This window comes from Danio aesculapii, chromosome 21, assembly GCF_903798145.1.
Source record: "Danio aesculapii chromosome 21, fDanAes4.1, whole genome shotgun sequence".
In the NCBI taxonomy this organism is placed as follows: domain Eukaryota; kingdom Metazoa; phylum Chordata; class Actinopteri; order Cypriniformes; family Danionidae; genus Danio; species Danio aesculapii.
Window position 1 is genome coordinate 34626218 of NC_079455.1, and position 14535 is coordinate 34640752.

General features: G+C 34.3%; 1 protein-coding gene across 2 annotated transcripts in view; it reads right to left on the minus strand.

Moving 5' to 3' along the window:
- Window positions 1-4375: 4375 nt before the first annotated feature.
- ccbe1 (collagen and calcium binding EGF domains 1) overlaps window positions 4376-14535 on the minus strand; it is a 108661-nt gene continuing 98501 nt past the window's right edge. Inside the window, exons 10-11 of one of the 2 annotated variants that reach the window (XM_056447185.1) lie at window positions 7213-7248; window positions 4376-5400 (exon numbers count right to left, since the gene is read on the minus strand). In XM_056447185.1, the coding sequence (XP_056303160.1) occupies window positions 5140-5400; window positions 7213-7248 (297 nt within the window). In that variant the 3' untranslated portion in view covers window positions 4376-5139. The remainder of the gene's footprint in view (window positions 5401-7212; window positions 7249-14535) is intronic. The other variant, XM_056447186.1, reaches the window with a different exon arrangement.

Genomic DNA, 14535 nt, shown 5'->3' on the forward strand with positions numbered 1-14535 from the left:
TAAGTGTATGATTTGAAAGCCCAAACATATTAAGCATATTAGACATTTTATTGTATTTTTGAACTGTTCCCAGCAAGTTACCGCAACTGCCCCTTTACAGTAACTTACCTGTAAATGTGTTTGACAGAAGCAGGGCCCTACCACAATTTAATTCTACAGTTAAATAGGCTTACCACAACTTCTTTTTATGATAAAATGCCCTTCATCACATATCTTAATATTACAGTTTGACAATTTTACAGTACATTTTACACTTTTATTTGAAAACTTTTGTATTTACTACTGAATCTAATAAATTCCAAAAAAGTGATTTTTTTTCATTAACTGTCTCACTCATGATATGCAGTAAGTTACTGTAAAAGTTTTAAAATGACCCACAATGCAGTGCATATTACAGTAGTGAACTGTAAAGAGTGTATATGGTATTTTACTGGGTGTTCTTGCAGTAAATACAGTAACTGTAAAATTGTAGCAGAGTTAAAGTTGTGGAATAGTGTACAAAATTCAAGTCAGTGAAGATTTCTTCAAATGAAATCTTAATGTAAAGTATTACTACAACAATTAAATTATATATCATGTTGGGAAAATGCCAAGTTAAAAAACCAAGTTAGTTAAGATCAAGGTGATGAGCACCGGCTACTTGCTGGTATACCACAGGGGTCAGTATTCAAAATGCTTTTATTCCAGGGTTTCTGCAGGTTTAATCAATGGACTGTTTAAGATCCTTTTATAACCATTATGAATTAAGTTTTAGACTTATACAGCGCTAAACACTAATGATTATTTAAAAAAAAAAAAGTAATTATTTCTTAGCTACATATTTTAATGCCAAAACAAGACAACACTAGTTGTATACACTTTTTTTTCAACATTATATTTCTTTTTTTATATTTAAATAAGTTAAACATTGTTAAAAATATATTATTATGGTGACGATTACATAAATAATCACAAATATCAATTTGTTGGCTTTTAGTCCAAATTGATTAAGTATAATGCATCATGTAAAGTGATGTTCTGTTATTATCATGAGGAATTGTTAAATTGTTTTCAGTTTTCTTTCCCTGATTAGGGAATTTAATTTAGAGACATTACTGTAAAAATTCTCAAAAGCTATTGTAAATTGTATCTTTTAGCAATACAAAAACGTAAATATAAAAAAAAAAGGTTTTATTAAGATTGTTGGATTGTTGGTGACTGCATGGATGTCATCCCGATTGGGTTTTACTTGGGCAGAGGAAAATAAATACCCGTTTAAAATGATTTAAGACCTACAAAGATACTATTTCAGTGAATGTAAGACTTCTTAAGGCCCAAAATTTAGTTTTTGAAATTTAAGACATTTTAAGACCATGCGAGGACCCTGTATTCTAAATATAGGCCAAACTAATAATCAAACAAACAAAAAACCTATGAGGTTGTGTATACACATTTGTTATAAACAGGGCTTAATTTGTGCCGGAACACACTGGATCCGGAACCTCTGAAATCTGATCTGGCACCTCATTTTACCGATCCCCCTCCTCCCCCATTCGCCGTTTACTTTCACTTTCTTCCGCGAATCCCACCCTGCTTTATACTTTCGTGAGCGACACCTCTACATCTTCAGGTAACATACCAGATCTGTTACCCCGATCAGTTCCGGGACTTCACAATTCACAAATTAAGCCCTGGTTATAAAAATTGTGATTATTTGGTAGCAAAATTACTTTTAGTATTAAAATGACAAAACATACAGTTGTCAGATCAGCTAGGAGTGCAGTTAAAACGTTTTTGCTTTCATTTCTTAAAATGGAATCTTAATTGTGAAGTATTACCATAATAATTCTAATTCTATCATGCATATGTCATAAATGATCTGTTATTCAGTTGTCAAAATATAAAAATTGCAGATTGAGGTGATGTATCCTCGCTGGTATTCCGCAGGGGTCAGTACTCAGACTGCTTTTATTCTCACTCATGTTTCAGTTTTACAAGGCCCTCAAAGCCTTTACAGACAGCCTGTTTCAGAGTTCCTTACTCATGTCAACACCTATAGAAAATAGAACATACACAGGAGGTGCAGAAGCAGCTATCCGTGATCTTGTTTTCCTCCCAGATAAATGAGCGCAAATGGTAAAGACGTTCCATAGCTGTGATCCACTTCATGAACTCTGAGGAGAGAAAAGGAGAGAGTTGAGAAAGAAAGCATGATGTTTTTTAGGTGAGGATTATTGAGAAAAACAAAGCTGTTGAGCAAAATTTGCACAGAATGAACATTTAAACCAATTGTAAATATACGTAAATGTAAAATATGTAAATATATAATAATATGCTATTATATGAGTCTAATCTTTTAAAGAGTGCCTGTTTTGATAATGTTGATTTGTTGGCTTGGCTGTGAAGTGTGACTTAAAGAGCAAGCTCACAGAAATCTCTATATTACACTCATTTTGATATGAAGAAATTGTTTGTTTTCATTGCATGTGTTCAGAAAAGCTCAAAATCTTAACAATGTTGAAATGTGATATTATTATAATCATGATAACAAAGGTTAATGTGTGTGTATGTATGTCCTATTAGAAACAACTAAGTTAAATATCACAGCAGTTATGTTTCATATACAGTACACTACTGTAAATGGAAAAAGATCGAGTTTATTGTGAATTTCGGGATGATTCTGTGGCATTATCAGCTATTTCCTCCTTACACGGTTTACAGTCTTTTTGTCTTGACATCAAATGTGCATCTGCTTTTTCTCTGCTTGCCATCTCATTATAGTTTAATGTGACAGACGCCCCTATGAATGATGATGTAATCGCATCACGCGTCTACTGTGGATCAGCTCCTTTTCAAATGTGTGTGTGTGTTTGTGTGTGTGTGTCATGCATTACACACCAATATTAATTCTAATTGGATACTTAGCCAAACACATCCCTCAGTCACATTCTTATCTCGTTTTTATTAGTCAATAATTTTTATTAGTCAACGAAATATCAGTATATTTTTAATTATAGTTATCGTCATCATCACTTAATTTTGATTCTAGTTTTCATTGGTGTAAACTTAAATGAAACCGTTTCGTCAACGACATTGCACTTCTACTGTTGTTGTCATGTTTTCTATGCATAAATTATTCCTGTGATGGCAAAGTCAAAACTCCAGTTTCAGTCTTGCATGATCCTTGTGTCTTTTTAATTCATTCATTTCCCTTCAGCTTAGTCCCTTTATTCATCAGAGGTCGCCACAGCGGAATGAACCGCCAACTTATCCAGCATATGTTTTACACAGATGATGCCCTTACAGCCACAAAACATCACTGGGAAACAACCACACACTCTCATTCACACACATACACTACGGACAATTTAGTTTATTCAATTCACCTATACCACACATGTCTTTGGACTGTGAGGGAAACCGGAGCACCCGGAGGAAACCAACGCCAACACGGGAAGAACATGCAAACTCCACACAGAAATGCCAGCTGACCCAGCCGGGACTTGAACCAGCGACCTTCTTGCTGTGAGGTGACAGTGCTAACCAATGTCTTTTTAATATTTATGACAAAATATTTTGTTGAAACAAAACATCATAACTGCACTGAAACCACAAAGCGACTGCTCAGAAAACCATTGCAACCGCCTAGCAACCACCCAGAATCTGACTAGCAACCACTGAAAATACTCTAGCAACCACATAGCTACTATCTAGTACACCCTAGCAACATAGCATCTGCCTAGAACACCCTAGCAACCATCAGGAACACCCTAGCAACTGTCTTCACCACATATCTACTTGAAATTGACTTTACCATCATTTTTGACCAGTTTAATGTGTTCTTACTGAAAAATAATAATATAAATAGGGTAAATGTCCCATTTTGGGGGGGGCGGCGCGGTGGTGCAGTGGGTAGTGCTGTCGCCTCACAGCAAGAAGGTCACTAATTCGAGCCTCGGCTGGGTCAGTTGGCATTTCTGTGTGAAGTTTGTATGTTCTCCCCCGTGTTTGCGTGCTCCGGTGAATTGGGTAAGCTAAATCGTCCGTAGTGTATGTGTGTAAATGAGAGTGTATGGGTGTTTCCCAATGATGGGTTGCAGCTGGAAGGGCATCCACTGCATAAAACATATGCTAGATAAGTTGTCGGTTCATTCCACAGTGGCGACTCCTGATTAATAAAAGGACTAAGCCGAAAAGAAAATGAATGAAATTTACTTTACCATCCCTTATGACCAATTTAATTTGTTCTTAATGAAAAACAAAACAAAAAAGGGTAAATAACCTATTTTGGGGATGTATTTGTGAGGTCTTTATTTTTGTTAAATTATCAAATATTTTTTAATTAAACTTAAAATAATATATAGATAAAATTATGAAAAATAATTAATAAGTAACTCTGGAACTACAAAAACATTTAGGGAAAGTTTGTAAAAACAGCAGTATATGCAAACTAGGGTTGTCACGAAACTGGAATTCGATCCCAATCTGTAATGAAGTTTTAAAAATGTCCATTTCCAGTGAACATTTGAGCGCTGTTGAGCACGTTCTTAAACAGCACTAATTTGTCATTGTGTTCACATGCTCAACAGAAATGACTGTGATTGGCCATGAAGGTCATCAGTTCACCAAACTCACCATAGTTTACTGAGTGTAACCACAGATACAGGGACACTGGAGCATTTCAAAGTCACGTCGATCAGCTGGTTTGTCTATAAGCTGACATACGAGTAATCCGCTGATGTATCGCGGCTTTAAAACGCTCCAGTGTCCCTTTATCTGTGATCACATGCAGTAAACAGCGGTGAGTTTGGTGAACTGTTGTAATTTCTGTTGAGTATATGAACACAATGACAGAACGTGTTCCACAGCGCTAAAATGTTAGCGGGAAATGGACGTTTATAAAATTTCAGTACTGATTGGTATCGAATTCCAGTATCATGACAACCCTGATGCAAACTAGTTAAATAGCAGACAAAAGACTCGTTCAGAGTGACCAAATTACAAAAATGTACATCTTTTATGTTATAAAAATAGAAATTTCATACAGGGAAATACATTCAGCCTTCTTTTCTCAGCGAGTATACAGTTAAATAGCAGTCATTCTGTAATATTTACACCATCAGTTCGTTCTTTCAGCTCTTGTACTGTTTGCTGACAGTCTCAAACCGGCCAATCAGGATTTTTTAAGGTCCGAGGTAATTTTCTCTTCCTGCTGCTCTTGGGAGGGCTCTGGGATTTGTAGTCTTCACCGGATCCGAAATCCAGGTTCTCTGGCGTGTCTCTCCAGCTGTCTGGGGCTGATGGGAAATCCTCGAATGAAGAGTGTAACGGTCTGCTGAAGACTTTACTCTGCAGCTCTGCGATGTCGTTACGAATGTCAGCCATCATGAGTAACAGGAAGTCAAAGGATCCTGGTGGGCCCTGAAAATACCATCACACACAAGATTAATGCAAAACACAATAGGACTGCACAATATATCGTCTCAACATCGATATCACAATGTGCGCATTCGCAATAGTCACATCGCAGGGTGTCGAATGCTGAGATTGAATTTTAGGTAACCAGGAGCTACTGAATTGTATTTAATTACTGTATTTATATGGAATTTATACAAGGTTTTTACTTATTTAGGATTTTTGTCTTGTATTTAGTCCAAATATCTACATTTCAAAGTGAAAACAAGAGGTAAAACTTAATTTTGAGTTTTGATTTCTTCTGAAGCTGAAAACAAAACAATATTTTTACTTGATTTAAGAATTTGAAGACATTTGGACTAGAAATGAGACTAAACAAACTAAGAAAAGCTTTACATTCCTGTACCTGAATACTGTTACACTCCCTAGAAAACCTTCACAGAAAATCCTGTGAAACTGTATTCATATTATAATATTTATCACAGAAAAAATTAAATATTGCAATGTTGAATTTGTCCAGTATAATGGAGCCCTTAAGCACACTGGTAAAATTTGAGACACATTTTTAGCGCTGTCTGGGTTTCTATTTGTCTAATTTAATGTGTTCATCCTCCATTCCTGTTGAGCTTACATAGCTTCAACAAAAAGTCAAGTCTTAAAAATGAGGGTTTGTGAGTTCCAGTAACATATTACACTTTTTTTTAACTCTTTGATTATATTAAAAAAAATTATATTATCATTTTTATTTATTCTCTCATATGTAAGGGGTGAAAATGTTGGGGAAGGGGTTATTCTGAAAAAATATTGAAAGATCTTCAATAAAAAGTTTAAATAAATAAATAAATAAATAAAATTATACAGTATATTTAATTTTTTATTAGACTAAAACACAATGATTTAACATTTTATATTAATATGAACTGCTAAGTTCAGTACTAAGGTAATTTTTTATGTATTTGTTAAATTATTTATTAATTATTTTTAATTATTTATCCTTATATCATTTCAAATAAATATGTATGTTATTAGCATTTTAATTCATTATCTATTTGTATTATATATTTGCATTATATATTGTATATTTGCAAAGTTATATAAATGTATGAATAGTTAAATAAATATAAACACCAAGTAAAACACAATAATAATAATAATAATAATAATAATAATAATAATAATAATAATAATAATAAAAATAATCATAATAATAATAATAAAATAATAGTAATAATAATAATAATAATAATAATAAAATAATAATAATAATAAAATAATAATAATAATAGTAATAATAATAATAATAATAATAATAATAACAATAATAAAATAATAATAATAATAATAATAATAATAATAATAATAATAATAATAATAATAATAATAATAATAATAATAATAATAATCATCAATATTTAGGGTAAAGATTCAAAGCAGTTGTGAAATGTACAATAATATTCATAATAAAGTATTCATGCAGGAACATTTCCTCTTTTTGTTTATAATTACAATTAATAGCCATTACAAACTGAATTTAATTATGCTTAAATATTAAATATTGTTTTAATTTTGCACCTTTGCATGTTAAAAGTTGTGCAGTATCAGGTGTATATCAGCTTTAAATAAAATGGCACACAGTTCACAAGGGTTGGAACAGTTTTTCAGGGTGTTTTGAAGAAAAACAAAACGTGCTTTGAGAGAGACAGACCAATGAGACAGATGAAGAGTGATCAAAGGTAAAAGTGAAAGTTTGAACACACGCACTAACATGTAGCAGACATAGGAAGCATGAGAGAAAGTGCCACAATAAGAGGATCTTACTGGAGGTCCGGAAGGGCCGGGAAACCCTCGCTCTCCCTGGAGAAACCAAACAAATATTTGGGTTAGCAGGATTACAGTAAAGAAGCCATGAGAAGTCTGACGGGACAGTTATTGCCCACTATCTCTCAGTAACACAATCACACGAGAGAAAATAAACCGACTATCAGACGTCTCTATACTCCCTCATTCAGACCCGTAGACAGTTATGAGATACATTTTTTTGTTCTATAAATGAAAAATAATATAAATTCAGGCCGCAGCACTTGCAGCAGCAGAACTTATCAAATGCTGCACTTTGTTGCCAGATTTTGTTATACTAAGCGCAGAATCTTTGATCTTGTTTTTAATGTATAAAGGGATAATTCACCCAGAAATAATAATTCTGTCATTATTTACTTTCGTTTCACTTGTTCCAAACCTTCATGAGTTTTTCTTCTGTAGAAAACATTTTGAAAAATGTTGCAAACCTGTAACCATTGACTTCCATGGTATTTCTTTGTCCAACTATGGAATTAAATGGTTATCGTTTTTTTGTTTTCTTCAAAATATCCTTTTTTATTCAACAATAAATAAATAAATAAATAAATAAAAAGGTTTGTAACCACTTGAGGGTGAGTAAACGGAGTAAATTTTCAATTGTGGGTGAACTATCCCTTCAACGGTGACAACATTAATAAAGTAATTTTATAAAATTATTGTATTAAAGTGAAAAGAAGTAGTTTGGGGTTAGGGTTTGGGTATACATTTTAAAATAAAATACAAAATTTGATCTTATTTTGATAGATTTCTTTGTTGGACCTGCTTTGTTTTGTTTGCATAGCAATACAGTACATCGCCAGTACTTAAACTGATAGGCAGCAATCAAAAAAGTAGCCTGCAGATAAATTATTGCCCACATTTTTGTAAAATGCAAAATACAATATTGGCATTTATTTAGTGAACTGTAAAAAACTGAACCTTATTTGTTCTTGTACATATAATTAGAAAAGAAATAAGAGTTGTTACCAAAAAACTGTAGTCAGAAGTATATTTAAATTGCAAAAATATTGGCTGAAGCATGTATTTCCAATGAGCCCTTATTGATATTATCTTTACCGATAAGTCAGATGGCATTAATAAAGTGAAAAGATGAAGGTTGGGAATTCTGTATAATTCATTTATTCATTCATTTTCTTTTCAGCTTAGTCCCTTTATTAATCCGGGATCACCACACCGGAATAAACCACTAACTTACCCAGCAGGTTTTTACGCAGCGGATGCCCTTGCAGCCACAAACCATCTCTGGGAAACATCCATACACACTCATTCACACTCATACACTACGGGCAATTTAGCCTACCCAATTAATCTGTCCCACATGTTTTTGGACTGTTTGGGAAACCGGAGCACTCGGAGGAAACCCACGCGAACGCAGTGAGAATATGCAAACTACACACAGAAACGCCAACTGACCCAGCCGAGGCTCGAACCAGTGACCTTCTTGCTGTGAGGTGACAGCACTACCTACTGCACCACTGTGTCGCCCGGATTCTGTATCCTGTTTGCAATATAACTTACAAGATGTTATCATATTTTGCTGCATTGCCATAGTTTGTTTTAGTAAAATCTGGCAACATTGCAGCACCAATTCTTCTTGAACTGACAAGACCACATTAGATATAACACATGCATTTCTAATTATATTGTCTGTATTAAATTGTGGTAAATGCTATCAAAATGGTAGCAAATCCATATGAAGAACTACAGTATTAAAATACTGGCCAGGATAAAGGCGGTGTCATTTCATTAAGTTTAGGAGTTAAATAACCGTTAACATGCATAAACGTTCATTAAACATTATCTTAAACATTAACAAATCTTATTAATGAAAACTACTACATCTATACAAAATAAACGTAAATGAAAAAGCTTATTTCAAGAGTTCACACTTATCTGATGACTGATTATAAAGCTTGTTTGGCATGCTGTCCCAGGAGAAAGCCCTGAGGTCATAAGATCCTCGAGCCCGAGGCTCCCTCGTGTTTGCAAGGCGAGAGGGGAGTTTGAGCTCAGGTAGATCTCGAGAACTCCCCTGCTGTAGTAGCTAATGAACAGATAGTGATTGCTCTTAAGAGATAACTGCTTACTAGGTGCATGTCTATGGTGCCAATTTGGATTAGTCATTTAGCTTGAGTTGCATGTTTTTGGACGGTGGGAGGAAACTGGGGAACCCAGGGGAAACCCACGTGAGCATGGGGAGAACGTGTAAACTCCGCATAGAAATGTCGGCTGGCTTGGTAAGGACTAGAACCAGTGAAGTTCTTGCAGTGAGGCAACAGTGATAACCACTGGGCCACCGTTCTAGGAAAGGAGGAGTAGGGGTGGAAGGGGGGATTCTTCAAAACAAAGATGGCTGTTATATGGAACTAAGGGTCTTTATAGTGGCTTAGGAATCATCTGATTGGTAATAAATTGGATAATGCGGGACCATCCGCAAGCAATCAAAAGCATGTGATCCTCTCGAAATTAGTTTCTAAATAAGCTTCACTTATTGACAGTCTTAGTCCTCTCACATTAAAATAAACACAGTATATCTCTCTATATTTAGGCTAAAACACTGCTTTATTTAATTATTTATTTACTTATTTGTGTATGTACGCATGTTTATACTTTCATTTTAGTTGTTTTTTATTAATGAATCCTCACTGCACTTAACAAGTTTACAATGATAATAAAGCTTGTTAACAAGTTTTTAATAATTAATGACAGAATTAAAATGCTTTGTTTCATTATTTCATCTTCATTTACATGTAGCCGGGTAATTACAGCGATTGTATATTTTTGTCTGTTCACATCCTGTCCCTTTGTGCCCGCTGGCGGCATAGTTGCAAACTGCTGTTACACCTAAAAACATGTTCTTAATCCCTTAGTGCTGCAGCAGTGCCACACATGGTGGTAATGGTCTTTTTGAAGTGTCACCCACTGTATATACCATAGGTACAGTTGAAATCAAAATTTTTCACCTCTGTATGTTTTACCCCCAATTTTTTTCAATGCATCTCTAAACATAATAGTTTTAATAACTCATTTGTAATAACTGATTTCTTTTATCTTTGCAATTATAACAGTACATAATATTTTACTAGATATTATATAGTATTCAGTGTAAAGTGACAATTAAAAGCTTATGTGGTTATTAAGCAAATTGGGTAATTAGGCAAGTTATGGTATAACGATGGTTTGTTCTGTAGACTATCGAAATAAAATATAGCTTAAAGGGGCTAATAATATTGACCTTAAAATGTTTTTTAAAAAATTAAAAACTGCTTTTATTCTAGCCAAAATAAAAGACTTTCTCCAGAAGAAAAAAATATTATAGTGAATACTGTGAAAAATTCCTTGCTCTGTTAAACATCATTTGGGAAATATTTAAAAAAGAAAAACAAAGTACACAGGAGGGCTAATAATTTAACTTCAACTGTATGTACAATTTTTAACCTCCCCGTACCCTGGCTGTGTTTGCAAATCAATCTCTACGCAATGCTATTTAGCTGGTATATGAAACCATAAGAGTTTATTCAACATCGAAGTGCATAAATGTTATCTCAGCAGCGTTTCTGCACCATTTGGAGTGGTCTATAGCTCATTTGGGGTGAGGTATGGCAGTAGGTACCACACAGACGGCCGTTTGGAGATGTTGACCCCTCTGTGGGGATTACAGAGGGTCAGGGTTCACGCAGAGGTACAAAAGTGGCCCAGATGTTTTTGATTTGTGAATACAAAGCCAGAAAAAACATGCTATACACGGATCAACCTTGAACCCTGAATCAACCACATGTTGAAAAACAAACTATAATTCTTTGAAAAAGCATAGGGGTTCAACTGAGGCTTGAAACATATAGGGTAAATAAATGTAGAATACTGGTAAAGAATATGGAAAAATGAAGAATTGTTTTAAAATAGAAATTTCTTTTGCTCACATTAAAAAATGCAATGATGTTGTAAACTACAATGATATTGCTTCTTCAAAGAACTGTTTTCCACTGTATTTTTACATTTTAATTTATTCTGATGGTGGCAAACTGACTAATAATCATTGGAATATATTTAATTTGCATTTAAGAAACTACTGTTATTAATTTTGGTCCCACTTTATATTAAATGTCCTTGTTAAATTATATTAAATTAAAATGAATAAAAAATACTTACTGTGTAAATACCAGTTTTTGCATTGTATTTGTGCTTGAATAAATACCTACATGTAATTACATCAATAATCAATTTCTATTACATTTCTAATTACACTGTTGACCATTCCTTACACCTTAACCATCTCTAAACCCACCCATACTATCAAACCTGTCCCTAACCCTACCCATATCCCACCTCAAGAGCACCAGAAGTGTTCTGCAATACATTATGAACGCATTAAGTACAGTATATTTATATTTTGATGCAAGTACATAGTTAAGGACACGTAATACAGTGGGATCTTCATTTTTAAATCTGTTTTTCATATTTTATGCATCTTGTTATTAGATATTTATATATGAACACACACACACGCGCATGCGCACACGCACACGCACACGCACACTTACATATATATAAAAACATAGACTACTTTAAAATTCTTAAAGTTTCACTGGATTTAGGATTCATGTGTTTCAGTAAAGCATAAGTTTTAGAGCATTTTTTGTATAAAACATAAAAAACGATTCCATGTTTTTAGACTTGTTTATAGTAATTTACAATCCAATACCAATGTTATAACTTCCTAAGCTTTAAGAAAGGAATGTGTAACCCCCCGGTCTTACTGCACCTAACCCACACTGAGCTGGGATTGAACTGGCGATTCTTTACATGGGAGTCAGTTGCTCTAACAAGGAGGTTAAAGACCTTTTGAGGTCAGAGGAGTGAGGTTTACCTGCATAGCACTTTGTTAGCTGGCCTACGTTACACTCACCCCCCTAAACCTCACTCCTATCCCGGACGAGCCCCCACATGTAACCCACCGATCCTACTGCACCCAACCCGTTCTGAGCTGTGATCAAACCGGTGATTCTTTGCATGGAAGTTGCTCTAACAAGGAGGCTAAAGACCATGTCTTCTAGCATCAGTCTAGCTGACCTCTGTTACAAATATATGGTGGAATAACTTTGATTTTCAATCACAACGAATAAAAACATTTCTTAATCCGACTAATTCTTATTTTCTTAAGAAAAAAGAAAAGAACATTTTATTTTCAACACTTTTTCAACATTTGAACTTAATGTTTCCTATATCTATAAATATTAATATTTTCTTGCTTAAATTATGATGTGCATGACATTGTTTTCAAGAGAATAAACAGCCAAAAAACTAAATAAATAAATACATTTAGTAAACTGCTGGCCACTTAATTATTCCAAACTTTTGACTGACAAGTGTATATGTGAACGCAGATTGGTTTTGTTGTTTTAAATGTCTGAACACAGAGTTCATAATGAAACAAGCGTGTTCTGCATTATCAGAGTTGCTTTAAATGACCCCAGATTGGATTTTCATGTGAAGTGTTTACACCTACTGTCAGTTTTTTTCCCTGTAGATCAATTACAGTCCGAGTGGGACAATCAATCAAGTTAAAGTTAGTTAAAATGTTGACATATTTATAGCCAGCTACCTGAATAAGAACATCCGGATTAATCTGCAGTAATGAAAAGTGCATGTAACATGTTTGGGTCAAAGGTGAAATGCTGTTTGCAAGCATAAAACATTCCTTTACATTCGGCTTAATCCCTTTATTTATCAGGGGTCACCACAGAGGAATGAAACGCCAACTATTCTGGCATATGTTTTACGCAGCGGATGCCCTTCCAGCCACAACCCAGTACTGGGAAACACCCATACACTCTCACATTCAAACATACACTCATACTCGACAGCCAATTTTGTTTACCCAATTCATCTATAGCGCATGTCTTTGGACTGTGGGGGAAACCGGAGCACCCGGAGGAAACACCAACATGGGGAGAACATGCAAACTCCACATGGAAATGCCGACTGGCCCAGCGGGGACTCAAACCAGTGACCTTTTTGCTGTGAGGCAACAGTAGTAACCACTGAGCCACCGTGCCACCGCCAAATATTAATCTCAGGCATATTACTTAAAAAAAACAATTGCATGATTTATTAAAATGATCTATTCAATCACAGAGCAACACCAAAATAATAATTAATAATCATTTAAATCTTTATATTTTTCCACTATCATTCAAACTACTACATTTGACCCATTTGCCAGCAAGATGTTTTTTAAATTCTTTAAAATGAATCACAATCTAGCATGTTCACTTATTATTTTACATATTTTATTCAGTATAAATCAAAATAAGTTATACATCTTCACACAGATATCAGTTACCAAGAAACAGTCACATATACTTGCATTCAGAGCTTGACATTAAATTTTTTGATCACCAGCCACTGTGGCTAGTAGTTTTCCAACATTACTAGCCACTCGCCATTTTCACTAGCCACAATTTTATTGTTGGGAAATATTTTATACACATAAATATGACTTTGACATGGTAAAATTACTTGATTTAGATTTTGTGTTATCTCCACATGCCTCCTCATTCATTTCTCTTTTTTTGTGTGTTGTGTATGAGCTTGCTTAATAATCATGAGCAAATGGGTCATGGTTTCATAGTATTACAATTAGTTTTTTTTCCACATAATTTTCAGAGCTCAAAATAAAGGATTTAACAAATGTATCTCTGACCACACCAAACATAAACAATTATTTCTTAGCCACAAATTTTAAATGTGTCAAAACAAGCAAAATATAGCTGTATACTATACTTTTTATTTAACAAACATATGCACAGTAATCTGTCCTGGCTAAAGGTCCCAGATCACCAGTTAACTACACATAAATGTGGAGTTAATCTCCCATTAAAGCAATGTTATTGTAAAAAATGATAATTAAACCATATTAACGCAAAAGAAAGCATACCGTGTGATAATGAAAGGATGATCACACACACTGGTAATGTTAGACCAATAAATAATCTGTTAAAAGAATGGTTAAAGCGAAAGCAACTGGCTCTGCTTACAATAAGTCAACTCTGGAAATTTTGAAAGCAGCAAAACTGCTTTCAAGATTTCATTATCACTTTTTGTCTAGTCTATTTGAAAGAGAACCGATCGCATCAGTTGTGTTTCTAGATACAGTTGCTTCACGAAAAGAAACGGGAGCGCGCACGCGTTATAAACAGTCGCGCGCAACACTCCAGCTGTTAGCGCAAGTGATTATCCTCTCATTCGGTATTCACCTGCTTTGCTCACGCGAAGTTGCAAACG